Source organism: Prionailurus viverrinus, chromosome B2 (assembly GCF_022837055.1).
Source record: "Prionailurus viverrinus isolate Anna chromosome B2, UM_Priviv_1.0, whole genome shotgun sequence".
NCBI lineage: Eukaryota > Metazoa > Chordata > Mammalia > Carnivora > Felidae > Prionailurus > Prionailurus viverrinus.
Window position 1 is genome coordinate 51,104,609 of NC_062565.1, and position 14,621 is coordinate 51,119,229.

Below are 14,621 nucleotides of genomic sequence, written 5' to 3' on the forward strand. Positions count from 1 at the left end.
TCTCCACGGTTTGAAGGCTTTTTTTTTTTTGGAGGGGGTGGGGTGGAGAAGAGGACTTATGAGTACAACACCAAAATTTCCCAGTAAGAGCAGTAATTTGGTATCACACCAACACAGTCCAAATATCACATCTCAAACACCATTTTCTGTCTGGCAAGGCCATCCTTCATCTCCAGGGCCATACCACCCACCACACCCTTCTCTACTTTTATCTGCCCAGCCTGTTTCTGTTAATTCCCAAGGCTTCTGCATACAAACAGGCTTGCTTGCTGTATGACCCTGCCTGCAGACTTCACTTGGTGGATGTGGTCTGTGAGTCCCTCTGAGCAAGGAATACTGCTAACACTGGAGTGGATGACTGCTCTCCTGCTCTTTTCAAAGGCTCGTCTCATCAAGGAAGCCTCCTGTGATAAATAGGACAGTATGGTTTTCAAACTCCTTAAGTGGCCACCATACTAAGAAATAATTTACATGTGACTCAATACATACCTGCTCAACATGCTCTCAAATAACCCAAAAGTTTGACCTAATACTGTTTGTGGTAATTGGTACTCTTCATCTTATTCCATTTCTTTTTTTCTTTTTTTTAAGTTCTGAAGAGAAGAAAACAAATCTAGGGAAATCCAAATTTATTTCTCAACCCACTAATGGATCGTGACCTGCATGTAATAGTAACGTTTTGGGGCGCCTGGGTGGTAAGTTAAGCGTCCGACTTTGGCTCAGGTCGTGATCTCACAGTTCCTGAGTTCAAGCCCTGCATCAGGCTCTGTGCTGACAGCTTGGAACCTGGAGCCTAGAGCCTGCTTCAGACTGTGTGTCTCCCTCTCTCTCAGTCACTCCCCAGCTGGCACTCTGTCGTGCTCTCTCTCAAAAATAAACATTAAAAAAAAAATTTTTTTTAAGTAGTAACGTTCTGTAATGTAAATGAGTAATTACTTTGACATGATACTAGAAGGAAGCATCAGCAAATATTTAGGCATCAGACTCCTCCCTGCCCCCGTTCAAAACATCACCTTCTCTATCTGCCCAAACAGAGATACCACAATGGAGAATTCGTGCCTGCAATACCACAGGTCAAGGATGTAAGAGAGAACCAACTTCAGGGAACTAAGGTTTCACTTAAGTGCGCCATTTCAGGAGAAGAGTGGGGTCCCCCCTCCCCCGCCTTAACCATCTGAGCAGTCTTCACAATCTCACTTCTTCTCCTTACATCAGGCTGCCTATTTCTAACTTGATTGTCAAAACTTGAGGGTAGGAATTTTACTCTTCCTAAAAACCCTATACTCTGCCCAGACACATGATTGAAGCAGAATTTTCAAGGGGGGCTGGAGAATAGAGGATAGATCGTAAAATGCCCACAATATACAAATGAACATGTATAATATCAGATGCTGTGAAGAAACAAAGAACTTCAGAATAAAACTGAAGAATTACCAGCAAACACAATCCTGTACACCCCTTTTCTGTCCCAAGTATGACAAACCCCTTCTAGTAGAAATGTGAATGACTGATCATTATACTTTTCTAACTTAAAACAGCACAATTCCTTCAACTGTAAAAAAGCAGAATTAACTTCCAATCTTAGACAAACTAGTTTTGCAAGGAGACACAGAGATTCTGCATTGGCGTACCAGCACCTTGACGCTCAGGTCAAGAGTAATAACATGGACTAAAGATAAGCTTACACCTAAGTAAGCCATGGAAGACAGATGGTAAAAACAGACGCACTTTTCAAAAAAAGCATTTAATTATTTGAATTGTATCTACCTGCGACTTTCAAAAACGGAAGGGAGAGCGCAAAACGCTTTGGCAGAAAAAAAACTAAATCCAAAGGGGCAATGCTTTCCAGATCTTTCCCATAAACGACGGTTCAACACACTGAGAATACAAAAACATTTCACCTCTAGGCAGAACACATGTTGAAGCATCGATTTGTAAAGTTTAGACATTGGATCCAGGCCACGGAAAACCACTAACAAATCCCAACTGTGAAGCTTCAAGAATTCCCATTTAGAATTAAACAGGACAAGGAAGTTTCCTTCCCTTTAGGAAAACCGAGCCTTAATTTCTACAGAGGTGGTGCAGCAGAAGAGGGAGGAGGGTGAAGAGGGTGCGAGGTGACTGATGAGAAGTTGGGAGGTTTAAAACGTAATCTGCATGAGATGGGGCAGAAGCGAACATCCTTAAAACCTGACTCCTAGCAGCAATGGGCCTTCTAGGACAACTTTGTGCCTCTCTCACTGATCACAAAAACCCATTTTTACACGGGGCGGTAGATCTCGAAACGCGGCCGGCACATGTATCAGACTGAGAACTCCTAGAAGCACCAAATGTCACACCTGCTCAAGCTCGCGCCCTCCCAGCGCCTACCCCGTTTTTTTGAATAAAGGGGGAAACCCGTTAAGAATGAATGAATGGGATGGAGAAGTCTGGTGAGAAGGCTCAGGCAGGGCCCCACACCCCGGACGCGCGCCAGGCGAGGGCAGGGACAGCTCGTCCGAGGACCCTAGAGGCACACCGGATGACACGGACCACCGTGGGGCCCCGGGGCGCGCCTCGCAGAACAAAGGAGGCGCGGGGTGGCCTGACAGGGGCGCCAGGCGGGGGCGGAGGCCGTGGGCGCTCACCTCGTCGCCCCACTTGAGCACGTCCTTGTGCCGGTCCTTGACGGCGTGGTAGATGTGCAGGAACTGGAGGATCCCGTGCCGCCGCACGTGGTCGGCGTGGCGCTTGGTCTCCTCCCAGCTCAGCGGCGAGCCCTGGGACAGCAGCCCCATGGCTGCCCCCTCCTCCTTCTCGGGGCTGACGGCTGCCGCTCGCTCGGGGCGCTGGGCGCCAGACGGACACTCAGCTGCCCGCACAAGACGCCGGAGGCAGCAGCTGCTCCGCCCCGCGGGGGCGCCCTCGTGCCGCAGCCGGCGGAGAGAGGGAGGGTCCGCTCCTCTCCCGCTCCCCCGCGCGGGTCCTTGCCGCCCAGGTGACCGACTCAGGGGTCCGGCGCACCGCACGGGCACAGAGGCAGAGAGCAGGAGGGCAGACTGGGCGGCTCTCGGCCAGGCGGCCTCGCCAGCTCCGGCTCCCGCCCCGCTCCTGCTCCCAGGCGGTGGCGACAGACCCCACCGCCGCGGTGCGGCAGCGGCTCCCGCTTCTCTTTGCCAGTGTCGTGCACTGGCTTCTTCCTACTTGTGACCAAGACCTGCGCCGCCACCGAGCATGCCCAGTCTTCCTATCTGCTCGCTCGCCGCTCCGAGGTGCGATCCGTAGCTCCGGATTTTATAGACTACGGGCGAGGGGCGGGGAAAGAAGGCGGTGCAGAAGAGGAAGCGTGGCCAAGCGCCCAAAGAAACACTGAGGAGGATGAGGAGGAGGCGTGCGCAGGCGTGGTTGGGGCGGAGTCGAAGGGGAGGAGCTCACCGGGGGCCGGGAGAGTGAATTCGCCCCTCTAAGCAAAGGAAAAGTGTCGAAACTCGATTTCTCTAATCCAAAGGGATAAACTTTGTGTTGGAGAAGAAATGTGATCATTTGAATTAATGAACAACACTCTATATTCTCTGTGAGGTGAGAAAAGCCCTCACACTTATAAAAAAACAGGTGAGGGCAGCCAGGTATGGTAATGACTCTGTAGCTTGGTAGTCAGATAAAACACCTGTTCAATTCTCGTTTCCACTATTTACTGACTGTGGGACCTTGGGCAAGTTATTTCTACACCCGTGTAAACTTATATTAATTCTATCTCTTATGTTGTAAGAGTGTGCACGATGCAGACGTGCATAGAGTTGATGACCAATACATTACCTGGTTATTAAGAGAAATACAAGCTTGTGTATTTATACCATATGTATATATATGACAAGTATTTCTGTATTCTGTAATTATTTGACCTATATTCTTTGCACAGACACCATTCATTGCAACAAAAGGGACTTTGTCAACATCTACAGATGGATTTATTGAAGGAATCTTCTCCAAAAGCATATCCCTCATCCAAACCTAATATTCATGACTAAAATGATGTTCACGTGAGCTTAGAAAAGAGTAGAGGATTTTAGAAGCAGCTGGGGGTTGACCCTATCCTGGTGGGAAAGAGAAGGAAGGCGGTATCTCAGCCCCAAGTTATTGTTCAATAAATATGTGTTGACAGAGTGCTGATGTGTCAGCGAGGGAGAAAGTGACAGCAACTAGATCACACACATGAGGCCAAAAGTGTATTCCATGAACTACAAAGTTAACATTTCTTAAGCACTTATTAACTAACTGCTGAGAGGCTATATGACAGAAGTCCCTTCTCCCACACCCTTCCTATTGGTTGTGCCCCTCTTAGGGCTTGGGGACATGGAAACCCAAGGTTTGGTTATAATGCTACAGTGGAGTGTGTGTATGTGTGTGGGGTGTGGGAGGGGCGTGGATTTGTGGGGGTGTTTGAAGCTCAGGAGAGGTTTCAATCCCCAGCACATAGCAAGGATAAAAACCAAGCTTCATTCTAATTTGTTCACAGCCAACTCGACCTCAGCTGCTGCATCCACTCTTCTTTGTACCCTCTGCACCAACATCACCAGGCTTGTTTGGTCCTGGCTTTCCACTGACTTTTCTGCTTGGAAATCTCCACCTGACACATTCCTGTTTATCTGCTCAGTCCCAGTTATTCCTCTCCTTAATTTGGTTGCATTTGTACATGCCTCTAGTTCTACATTATGATAGAATAATTTTAAAAGTATCTCTACACTGACTTCCTCTGGGATAGAGTTAATTTATGCCTTTTATATCTTCGATTCTAGTAAAGTGCTTCCTATGTATCTTACTTCCTAAGGAAGGCAGGTAGTGTGGGAATCTAGGAGAGCAGTGTTGCTCATGTTTCACATGCAAGTGAGACATCTAAAAGATCATTTTTTATTCTCAAAATCTAGCATTTGCAAAGGCCTGCATTGTTCAATACAATAGCCATCAACTACATGTGGCTACCCAGCATCTGAGGAATGGCTAATTTGACTGTAAAACTAATTTTAGCTTTATTTTAATCCACTGAAATATACATTTCAAACTTGAAATTCCATTTGGTTACTGGAAAACTTTTACATAAATTTGGAGCAGGTTGGGAATATGAATTTACTTTTTTGCCTGTTAATTTTATAAAATGGAAATACAGATTTCCATTGAAATCTTAGTGGCCTAAGAGACCTACTATGAGTGTAATACACATACCAGATTCAAAGACCGTACAAAAATAAGCATGTAGATACCTCATTAATAATTTTATATCAAATTACATGTTGCCCTAACAGTATTTTGGATATGTTAAGATACAGTATGTGCTTAAATTAATTCACCTGTTTCTTTTCCGTTTTTAAAGGTGGTTAATGGGAAATTTAAGATTATCTTTGTGACTCGCATTCCACTTAATTGAAACAGCACAGGTGTAGACATTTACTCTTTGCAAAGCACACACTCTTCTCCTACACCTGCTGCATTTCCTCACAATGCCTGAAGCGGGACTCTTGGGAGAGTGTCAGTTTCATTTTAATGAACAAACAAGTATTGGGGCGGGGGGTTCAGTAAGAGATTTAAGTTCAAGTCTAGCCAAAATTCTATATAGCACTGCATGTAGTGAGAGGGCTGTAATTTGAGTCACTCAGTCCCAGGTTCCGGGTGACACAGAAGGGGGCCTCTCTTATTCGAATTCTAAACCAGCACCCCCGAGAGCCCCTGGGCTCAGGACAATCCCAAATGGGGTGCAGCATGATGGTACTATTTGGCAGTTATGTCAAATGTAAACTGTGGCCGCCACAGTGCCTTAATCAATTGCTGTTACAAGGAGAAAAAATCCCCAGCACAGATCAACGGAATTACAGTCAACAGTCAATCCCCTCTATTTGACAGTGTTTTTCATTTTTAGGTTTACTTCTTCGGTACTTCTACGAGTAGGTTTTCAGCGACTAGCCCCAGACAGATCGTTCAGGGCTTTATGACCACTAACGGGAAACGGTGCCCATAGACTGCAGAGTCAGCTCTCCTTCAGGCCTTGCTCAAAGCGGATTCCCGGTCACATCTTCCGCGGAAAAAAAGCCGGACTCAGTAGGCTCTAACCAACCGTTGCTACTGGCGATCAAGACGACGCTTTCACCTTTCACGCCTCCTAGCCCCGACAGTCGCAAGCCCCGCCTCCAGGGACGCCTGGAAAACTCGGACCACGGAGCAGTGAAGCTGGGGACCCGGAGCAACCGCGCGGCCGAGCTGAGCATGCTCGGAGGGCGGCTCGATAGCGGGAGGAAGCGGCGCGGGCGGCCGGCGCTGCACGCCGCGTCGTTGTTGTGATACAGCCCTCGCCACGTGACTGCGCCGGGCCCGCCTCCAGGCGCGCGGTGCCGCCTCCCCGTGACTCAGCACTTTGTGCCTGTTCTGTGCTAGAGGTCACTGCCGGGGATGCCGCTTGGGGCAAAGTTTTGGCCCTCCACTCCTGACACTCTCCCATCCCCCACACCCGGCTGCTGCTCCTAAGTGTTGCAGCAGCCATTTCAGACTCATTGCTTTTCGGGCCTCTTGAGTACGGAGGAAAAAAATCTATTTCCCTGTGGTCATGCCAGTTCCAATTTTCCCTGAGTCAGCAGCTCCGATGATAGCCTGGAGCTGACTGCCCAAAGATCAAACGAGGAAAGCAGAGGGACTTGTGCCTAAGGGTCTCTAAGGGAGAAATTTGCAGGTTCAGGCCGCTTTGCAGTCACCCGCCCCAGCCCTTACTGCTCTGTTTGGCTTGAACGTCCTCTAGATGGTATCCCGGTGGTCGCAGTAATTTACTCTTCATGGTGCACCTGCTTTATGCCGAGCACTTTGATCTAGTATCCATGGAACAATCCTGGTTGTTGCCATGTTTTATAGATAAGGCAACTGAGATCCAGTAATAGTAACAGGTAGTGGCTACTCAGGGATCTGAACTACAGTGCACTTTCTACTACAACTCATAGTCTGGGTGGAGCTGAAGGCCTCCTTCTGTGGGGCTCCTGTCTTCTTGATGGCACCTCCGCTAAGCCCTCCTCTCCTCTGACATTCCCTTTCCCCCAAAAAACCTCTGTTCTGACGGTGAGGTGTTTAAGATTTTCTTGCTTTGTGTTTTAATTATTGGTAGAAACAACTAGTTGTTTCTCAACTCAAGTGCATACAGTACAAAATGCAAAAGATGCATAAAGGATTTTTTCCCTACCATCGCATTGTACTTAGAATTTGAGTACATTGAAGAAATACCTCAGGGCTTTATCACAGAAGAGCAGTGCCTAAAAGACTGTGGTCTTCACCCTGGCTCAGGGGAGCATGCCCAGTCCTTCTAAGCAAAGTTGTGTTTGTTATCATCAGGGACACTTCCTTCTTCACCTGAGGTTTCTCTGCCAGCCTAAACATTCTCTGATGTCAATACCACTAAGTTAGTTGAAAAAGTGCAATTTTTTTTTTGTATTGTGTAGTATTTCTAACACATGTTGCTGAGATATGTTACTGTCATTCTAAGTCGTCAAAACACTGAACCACCGTCAACTTGATTTTTAAAGCCGACTTTTAGTTCATATGGATTTTTCAAAAATAAAAATGTGCTTATTTTCATATAGTCACAAAAGGTTTGCTCCCTCAAGTGAGGCCTATATTAAGATGAGGAAGCTTGAGTGTAAAGAAGATGGATAGGAGTCAATGGGGTGAGATTAAAGATGTGGGAATGAGAGAGGATGCCTTTAGAAGATCTCTCAGGAGACATGATGGAATCCGGGACACATGTGAAATGGTGAGGTTTTTCATAACAGTATCATGATCTTATCAGATGCTAGGGAAGCAGATAAGGAGGCCAAGATTGATGTGTTGGGACAGGGAAGGTAATAGCTCAGCCTAGTAGATTCACTCTCTTCACTGGAGTATGGTTAAAGAAACACACTTTTTTATTGCAGACATTTCCGAGCAAGCAGAAAAGTACAGAGGACATAGTGTAATGTACCTATTACCCATCTTCAGTATCACCACATAGCTAATCTCATCTCAGGTATTCACCCCCTCCCATTAATTTAAAGCAAATCTCACTGGCATCTGATCTCAGGTAGTTAGCTTTAAGTGACGAATGTAAAAGACAATTTGAGCAATTGGTACTGAGGGATGATCCAGGAAGATGAAAAGGAGAAAGCAATAGGCTAACCCTTAATGGAAGTCAATTTCCTTCATCCTAAAATTGGAGACAGGTGATGTTATCCAATTGTTTTTATTCCAACTTTTCTAGCTATTGTTCTACATTAGGTGACCTTGCATTTGAAAACAAAACTAAAAAACCGTACCTGTCACATGTGGTATAAACTTTCACAGTGGCTGGCATGGGTAATTATTATTGTCAAAGGAGGCCCACTGTCAAATATGAGTAAGGTCTTTAAGGCATGTATTTATGTTTTTGAAGATTCCTATTTTTTCTTCCCATTGCACTCACCTTTATTCACATAGATGTAAGCTTCATTCTAGATTAGATAACACCAAATAATTGACCTTTGGCACACAGCAATTTGTGGATGATGAAATGTGAAAAAGTGCCAATCATAATTACACCTACGTGGAAAGGCAACTATACTGGATACCAAGCAATTTTGCTTCAATAAGACATGTCCAAAAAGCAAAAACAAAAACAAAGGAATAACATAATTGTACTTCCGGGAGGTATTTTTCACACACGATACCCCCTGCTGCTGCTTATTTTAGTACTTAGTTATTTAATAGTTATTTTGAAGGGAAAAATCAACTCACGAAAAACTGCCTATCCTACAATGCACGGGAGAGCCCCACACAAAGAATTATTCAACTCAAAATGTCAACAGTGTGAAGGTTGAGAAACCTTGGTCTACATGTGTTAGCATTAACTCTAAATATTACATGGGTGCCTTTCTTTAAACATTTGTGATGGGCACCTGGGTGGCTCGGTTGGTTAAGCAGCTCAGGTCATGATCTCACGGTTTGTGGGTTCGAGCCCCACATCGATCAGGCTCTGTAATGACAGAGCATGGAACCTACTTTCGGATTCTGTGTCTTCTCTCTCTGCCCCTCATCCACTCACACTCTGTTTCTCAAAAATAAATAAATGTTTATATGTAGCTATTGAATATACCACTAGTCTCCAGTGTGTTGATGGGGCCCATGATAAGAGGGAGTAAGGCCACTTCTTTATCTTGTTTCTCTTTTCCTTGTGGCCACTTCCTGACCTAGCCCTGGTCTACTCTCCTAGTCTTAGTTCTTGTCCATGTGAGACCAGTAATATATCAATATCAATATTAAATTTTTTGAATGTTTATTTGTGAGAGAGAGAGACAGAAATATGCACATGTGCATGCCCATGAACAGGGAGGTGGCAGAGAGGGAGAGAGAGAGAATCCAAAGCAGGCCTGGTGCCGTCAGAGCAGAGCTCTGTGTGGGGCTTGAACTCACGAACCATGAGATCACGACCTCAGCCGAAGTCAGATGCTCAACCAACAGAGCCACACAGATGCCCCACCAATATTAATATTAAACTGCAGAGTTCTTAGTGCCCTGCTTACATTTTTTAAAAATTCAGTTTTAAAGAATAAAAACTCATTAGGTCTTAGAAGCTCTGTTACTACTGGACAGAGAATATGGCATACCAGAAAAGTCTTGGCTTGAGTGTTAGAACTGATTTGGAATCCCAGCTCTGGCCCCTCTAGCTCTGTGACCTTGGGTAAACTCCTGTGCTTGAGTTTCATCATTTGTATAATGGGGGAAAGCAATACTTTGATGAGTGCTTGTAAAGACTGAAAATAACATGCGGAATATCTGACACATATAGTGGGGAGGGGGAGGCTCACTGAATGGTACTTCTTTTTCATCAATTAAGGCAAGGTAGGAATTTTAGGAGACACAACATCACTACGTTCAAGTAGCAGTAAGCTCAGAAAATATCTTTCTGCCACAGATGTTTTCTGCTGTTGCAATGGTAAAAGGTTGCAGTTTCCTGGAAAGACACTCCCCTATTACTCAAAAGCTCAGCACCTGTAAAAGCCAGGGCCACTAAAAACCGTCTCTGGCACTTTAATTTTTAATATTTTGTGATGACAGCCAGTGTTTTCGCTGTAAGAATAGTTTAAGCAAACCTTCACTGGCTCTTCTACCTTCTCCCTCCCCAAATAGACACCTGTACAAAGTAGAGAACAGCTTGCTAGTCAGCAGTCGACTCCGTGGCCTTGGGTAGGAACTTTATGGAGCTATGCTTAAGGTTATCAGGCCACAGCTTATATATAAGGGGATGCCAGTAAGTTCACCAAAGCCAGAGTTGCTATGAAGCATCACTTGGTGTGGACAGCTCTGCTCTGGCACAGTCCAACGGTCACCTTCAGAGGAGTGTTCAGCCAGGGAGATGGGCACCAGATAAACACGTTGTTTTGCTTGTCCTTGATCTAGGGGAGGAAGGGGAACTAGTGATCAGGAAGATTCACATTTATCCCCCCACCCCCCCCACCCCCCCCTGCAAAACAAGGCAGAGCTTCCCAAAAAGCATGGTTTGGAATACTAATGTGCCCTAACTAGCAATGGGATACCAAAATGACATTCCCTTCAGCCTTTGCAATGGCAAAGCAGGACCTGATTTGGGTGGCCAGAGCCTTCTGGTCTGGTCACATCTCACTGTGGACAGCAACATCCTTTACAGTAAAAACATTCTAAGTTTCAAGGTGTGTAATGTTGTGAAAAAGGTTCGGAAAGATTTCTATGAGGTGTTAGCCCATTTTACAGAGGAGGAAGTGGAGGCTCACAGATTAGGAAGCACACTCAAAGGCTAGCCAGAGACTTGTAAATAGCAAGTAAACAGCAGAACTTGGATTTGATTCCAGGTCTCTTTGCCTTCAGAGTCCAAATTCATTCCACTTTCCCTTTCACTGCTGAAAACAAAACTCAATCATATGTATCAACAGTAACACTTAAATTTTGAATAGGCCTTTATGGCCTGCGATGTGCTTTGGCAGAAGAAATGGGGAGTTGAGTGGTGAACGAATGAACATTTCTCTTATACCTATACTGAATCGTTTCCACATACGGGGAACTAATCAGGGTTCACGTTGCCCTCAGCAAGGTCAGGGGCACAGTCCTGTAGTTGAGGGAATGTGTGATGGGGAAATTCACTAGGTTTTCTAAGTTGTAATTAGATTGCAATGGTCATAACAACAGCTAAAACCTTGAATGTGAGAACGTGTCCTTGAAGATAGTATTATTATTGAAGTTAGAGTTAGGCACTATCTTCTAGTTTTCAAATAACTAAGTTTTTTACAGATGTCTTCTAATACTTAAGAACACAGATGAAATATGTCCATAAACTAGCTGTGAAATTAGTACCAGTGTTGGTCTGGGCTACAAAGAACTTTTGGAAGTTTGGACAATATATAAAGTTCTGTGATTATACAACTAAGGCAATTCTCTGCCAGTTGAACTAAATTTGTGTTTATTTAACAAATATGTACTACGTACCCAGTCTGCACGGGTCCTGTTCTTGGTGCCGAAGATACTGGGTGAAAGGGAAGAGCAACATTTCTGTTTTCATGGAGCTTTCTTTCTAGAGTGAGAAGACGGACAATAAACAAGAATATAAACTCAGTAATTTTAGGTGTCATTATGAAGAAAATAATAAAGAGCACCTATTGTTTTTGTGATGATTTATGTGTGTCAGACTGGTTAGTTCTGCTAATGATTTAGCTATGAGTGCTGTGATTTGTACCCTGAAAAAGACACCAGCCCTGGAGAATTTCCCTTTGCTCAGGCTGGGGATAAAATCTCTCAGTTGAAGAATTTTTCCCCCTTTATCTTCAGGTAGGGCATACAGCTTACTTCTTAGATGATTTCAAAATGAGGTAATCAGTGAGGAATGCTATTGAAAGATAGATGCTTTAGTTAACCTTTGATAGTCTCTGGTTTCTGTTATGAATCTACAGACCTTAGAAGCATAATATTTAAAACAGTATGTAAAATCTGAAGGGTTTATGAGAGATTTATAATGGGATTTATTCAGTAAGTCAAAATTGTGTCAAAATGTCAAGGAATATTTGATTTGACGTTAAATTGACTGGACTTGTTACATGATTAGGGTTTTATTTTTTCAAACGTTACTTGGGGATGAAAATGATAATTGATAGCATGCCTTTGCTAACATTACACAATACTATTCTGCAGGCAGACCATATTGATAAAAAGTTCCTAGTGCAGATGGTGGAATGCTTTAGTATTTAAAGCTAAAGAGGAAAAGTGCAAATAATCACATTTTTCAGAAATTTGGTACATTTGATGATGCCAGATTTGTAAGATATAAATAATCTAATCCATACTCAGTATATTACACCCAAAGTGGCTTATGAATCCTATTTTTTTCCTTGTAAGAAAACAATATAAATTGAACAATATAAATTGAAGATGGCATCCTCAATAAGAGTTTTCTCTCTTTTATCTATTCAAAATTTTTCTAGATGGGGGGGCACATGGCTGGCTCGGTCAGTAGAGCACCTGACTCTTGATCTCAGGGTTGTAAACTTGAGCCCCATGTTGGATGTAGAGATTACTTAAGAAAAATAAAATCTTAAAAAAAAATTCTAGATGTAAAAAAGGAGATTCAGGGTCATCGCTTTTTAACTAAAATAACATGACTTGAGGTTTCCAAGTTTTAGTTTTCAAGTTATGGCTAGTTTATACAGTTTTGACTGTTTTATATTCAGATGATTATATGGTAGTTTGTTTAAAAGGCAAAAACATGCCAACGTAAGCCAGCAAATATTTACTTGAACATTTAAAGTCTGTTACCAGCTCAGTTCAGCTAATGTGTTGTTGCATGATTGATGAAAGCTGGCTTTCTTTTAATTGTACTTAGGACACTGCAGAAATAATAAAAAACAATGGCTATTATGTTTCATTTTCTCTGAGGCTTGTAGTTCACTAATGTCATTACTATTGCATTCCCGAGTCCCAGGGGAAGGACACAAAAACTGATGCAGATTATGAGAAGTTACCAGAAAATGGGAGAGAGGAAGAAAGAACAGAGGGAAAAATGAAAGAAAGAAGAAAACGATAATAAGAAGGAAAGGAAAGAAAACAGGAGCAGCATGGGTTAGTGTCTTAGATTCCTGACGTACCAGCTCATTATGATTCACTCACTCATTCCTTCAAATATTCATGTGATAGTGATATTACTTTGGGCAGATAAATTAATTTCTTCACCTGGGTTCTGGAAGAAAGAAAGATTAAGAAAAAAAAGTAAGAGGGGGTGCCTGGGTGGCTCATTCGGTTAAGCCTCCGACTCTTGATTTCTGCTCAGGTCATGATCTCACAGTCACGGGATGAGCCCTGTGCCCGGCTCTGCGCTGAGCGTGGAGCCTGCTTGGGATTTTCTCTGTCTCCTCTTTCTCTCTGCCTCTGTCCCTCTCATGCTCTCTGTCTCTCTCTCAAAAAAATAAATAAATAAACATAAAAAAAAAAAAAGTAAGAGAAGAAACTGGTGGAAATGATCATAATTCCAGCCCTGGTTCATCATCATTGCAAGGGTAAACAACATAACATATATGAAAGTGCTTTGAAAAAATTCTCTATAGAAGAATATTCTCTATGGGTACTATTAATAAGAGGCCCATTCACCATCTAAAACTGTGTTGGAGGTTTTGCAAGTGGCCTTCCAGATGGACTCAGGCCCCAAAGCATAGACAGTAAGATGGACATCTTTTATCTTGGGAGAAAAGCGTGCAGAGTGTCCAATACTCAAGCTGAGTGTATGAGGGTATGGTAGGAGCAGAACAATGTCTCTTCAATGGCCTATGGTAAAATAAAATTAAAAAAAACAACAACACACTATAGCTTTACATATTTAAGATATGATACCTTATTGTTTGGGAAGAAATTTGGTCGATGATTCATTCTACAAAACAGGAAAAGATCAAGGCAGCTGATTCATCCAACTCAAGGCCAGGATCAGATAATTATGGAGGCTGCATTCCATTGACGGAGGCCATAGTGTGGGTCGGTCACTATGTGCACACTCTTAAGTGTCCTTAATTGTAACATTTAATTGTAACAATATGAGGTGGGCGACAGTATCTCCAGTTGAAAAATTTGAGGATTTAAGCCTACTTGTAAAGTGACATAGCTAGTAAATGGCAGAATCTAAATTCAAATCCAGGTGTTCACCACCTTGCTTCTCCCTTTCAGTTCTCTAGGCATCCCTCTGCCACCTGCTCTTCCCCAGTTCCGTAGGAGAACAGAGGTCCCAGGCCCAGGGACCTCCTGCAAAGTCAGCTGTTAGTTCTGAGGACACTGAGGTCAGGGACCTTTCTTTCCCCAGCCCTTCCCCATTTTCTGTAGCATTTCTGGAGAGTGTGGGCATTTCCTCCTCATTTCTTGTGGTGATGGCATCCATCTGGTTGCTTCAGTTTCTGCATCAGTTTCCTGCTTCTCAGTGATGGTCTAGTTCCGGTAGTCAGGGACTACTTTGTGGGGATTAACAGAGGAGCTGGGAAGGGTGGGGGTTCACTAAAAAGAGGCAGGTAGAGTAATAAAGTAAGGGTACTGAGGAAATATGAATAGATCTAATGAATATTTATTAAGTGCCTAGTAGGTGCCAGGTATGGTGCTAGGTGCTT

At 43.8% G+C, this 14,621-nt stretch overlaps 1 protein-coding gene and 1 long non-coding RNA gene across 3 annotated transcripts in view; both read right to left on the bottom strand.

The window, feature by feature from the left end:
- GCLC (glutamate-cysteine ligase catalytic subunit) overlaps positions 1-3,255 on the bottom strand; it is a 50,703-nt gene extending 47,448 nt beyond the window's left edge. The window contains exon 1 of one of the 2 annotated variants that reach the window (XM_047858323.1): positions 2,628-3,255. In XM_047858323.1, the coding sequence (XP_047714279.1) occupies positions 2,628-2,777 (150 nt within the window). In that variant the 5' untranslated portion in view covers positions 2,778-3,255. The remainder of the gene's footprint in view (positions 1-2,627) is intronic. The other variant, XM_047858322.1, reaches the window with a different exon arrangement.
- A 6,359-nt stretch (positions 3,256-9,614) lies between these two features.
- Positions 9,615-13,230, bottom strand: LOC125166556 (uncharacterized). The gene is made up of 3 exons (XR_007152464.1): positions 13,125-13,230; positions 11,476-11,560; positions 9,615-10,412 (listed from the first exon to the last, which is right to left on the bottom strand). It is a non-coding gene; the product is annotated as an uncharacterized LOC125166556 (long non-coding RNA).
- Between the last annotated feature and the right edge of the window lie 1,391 nt (positions 13,231-14,621).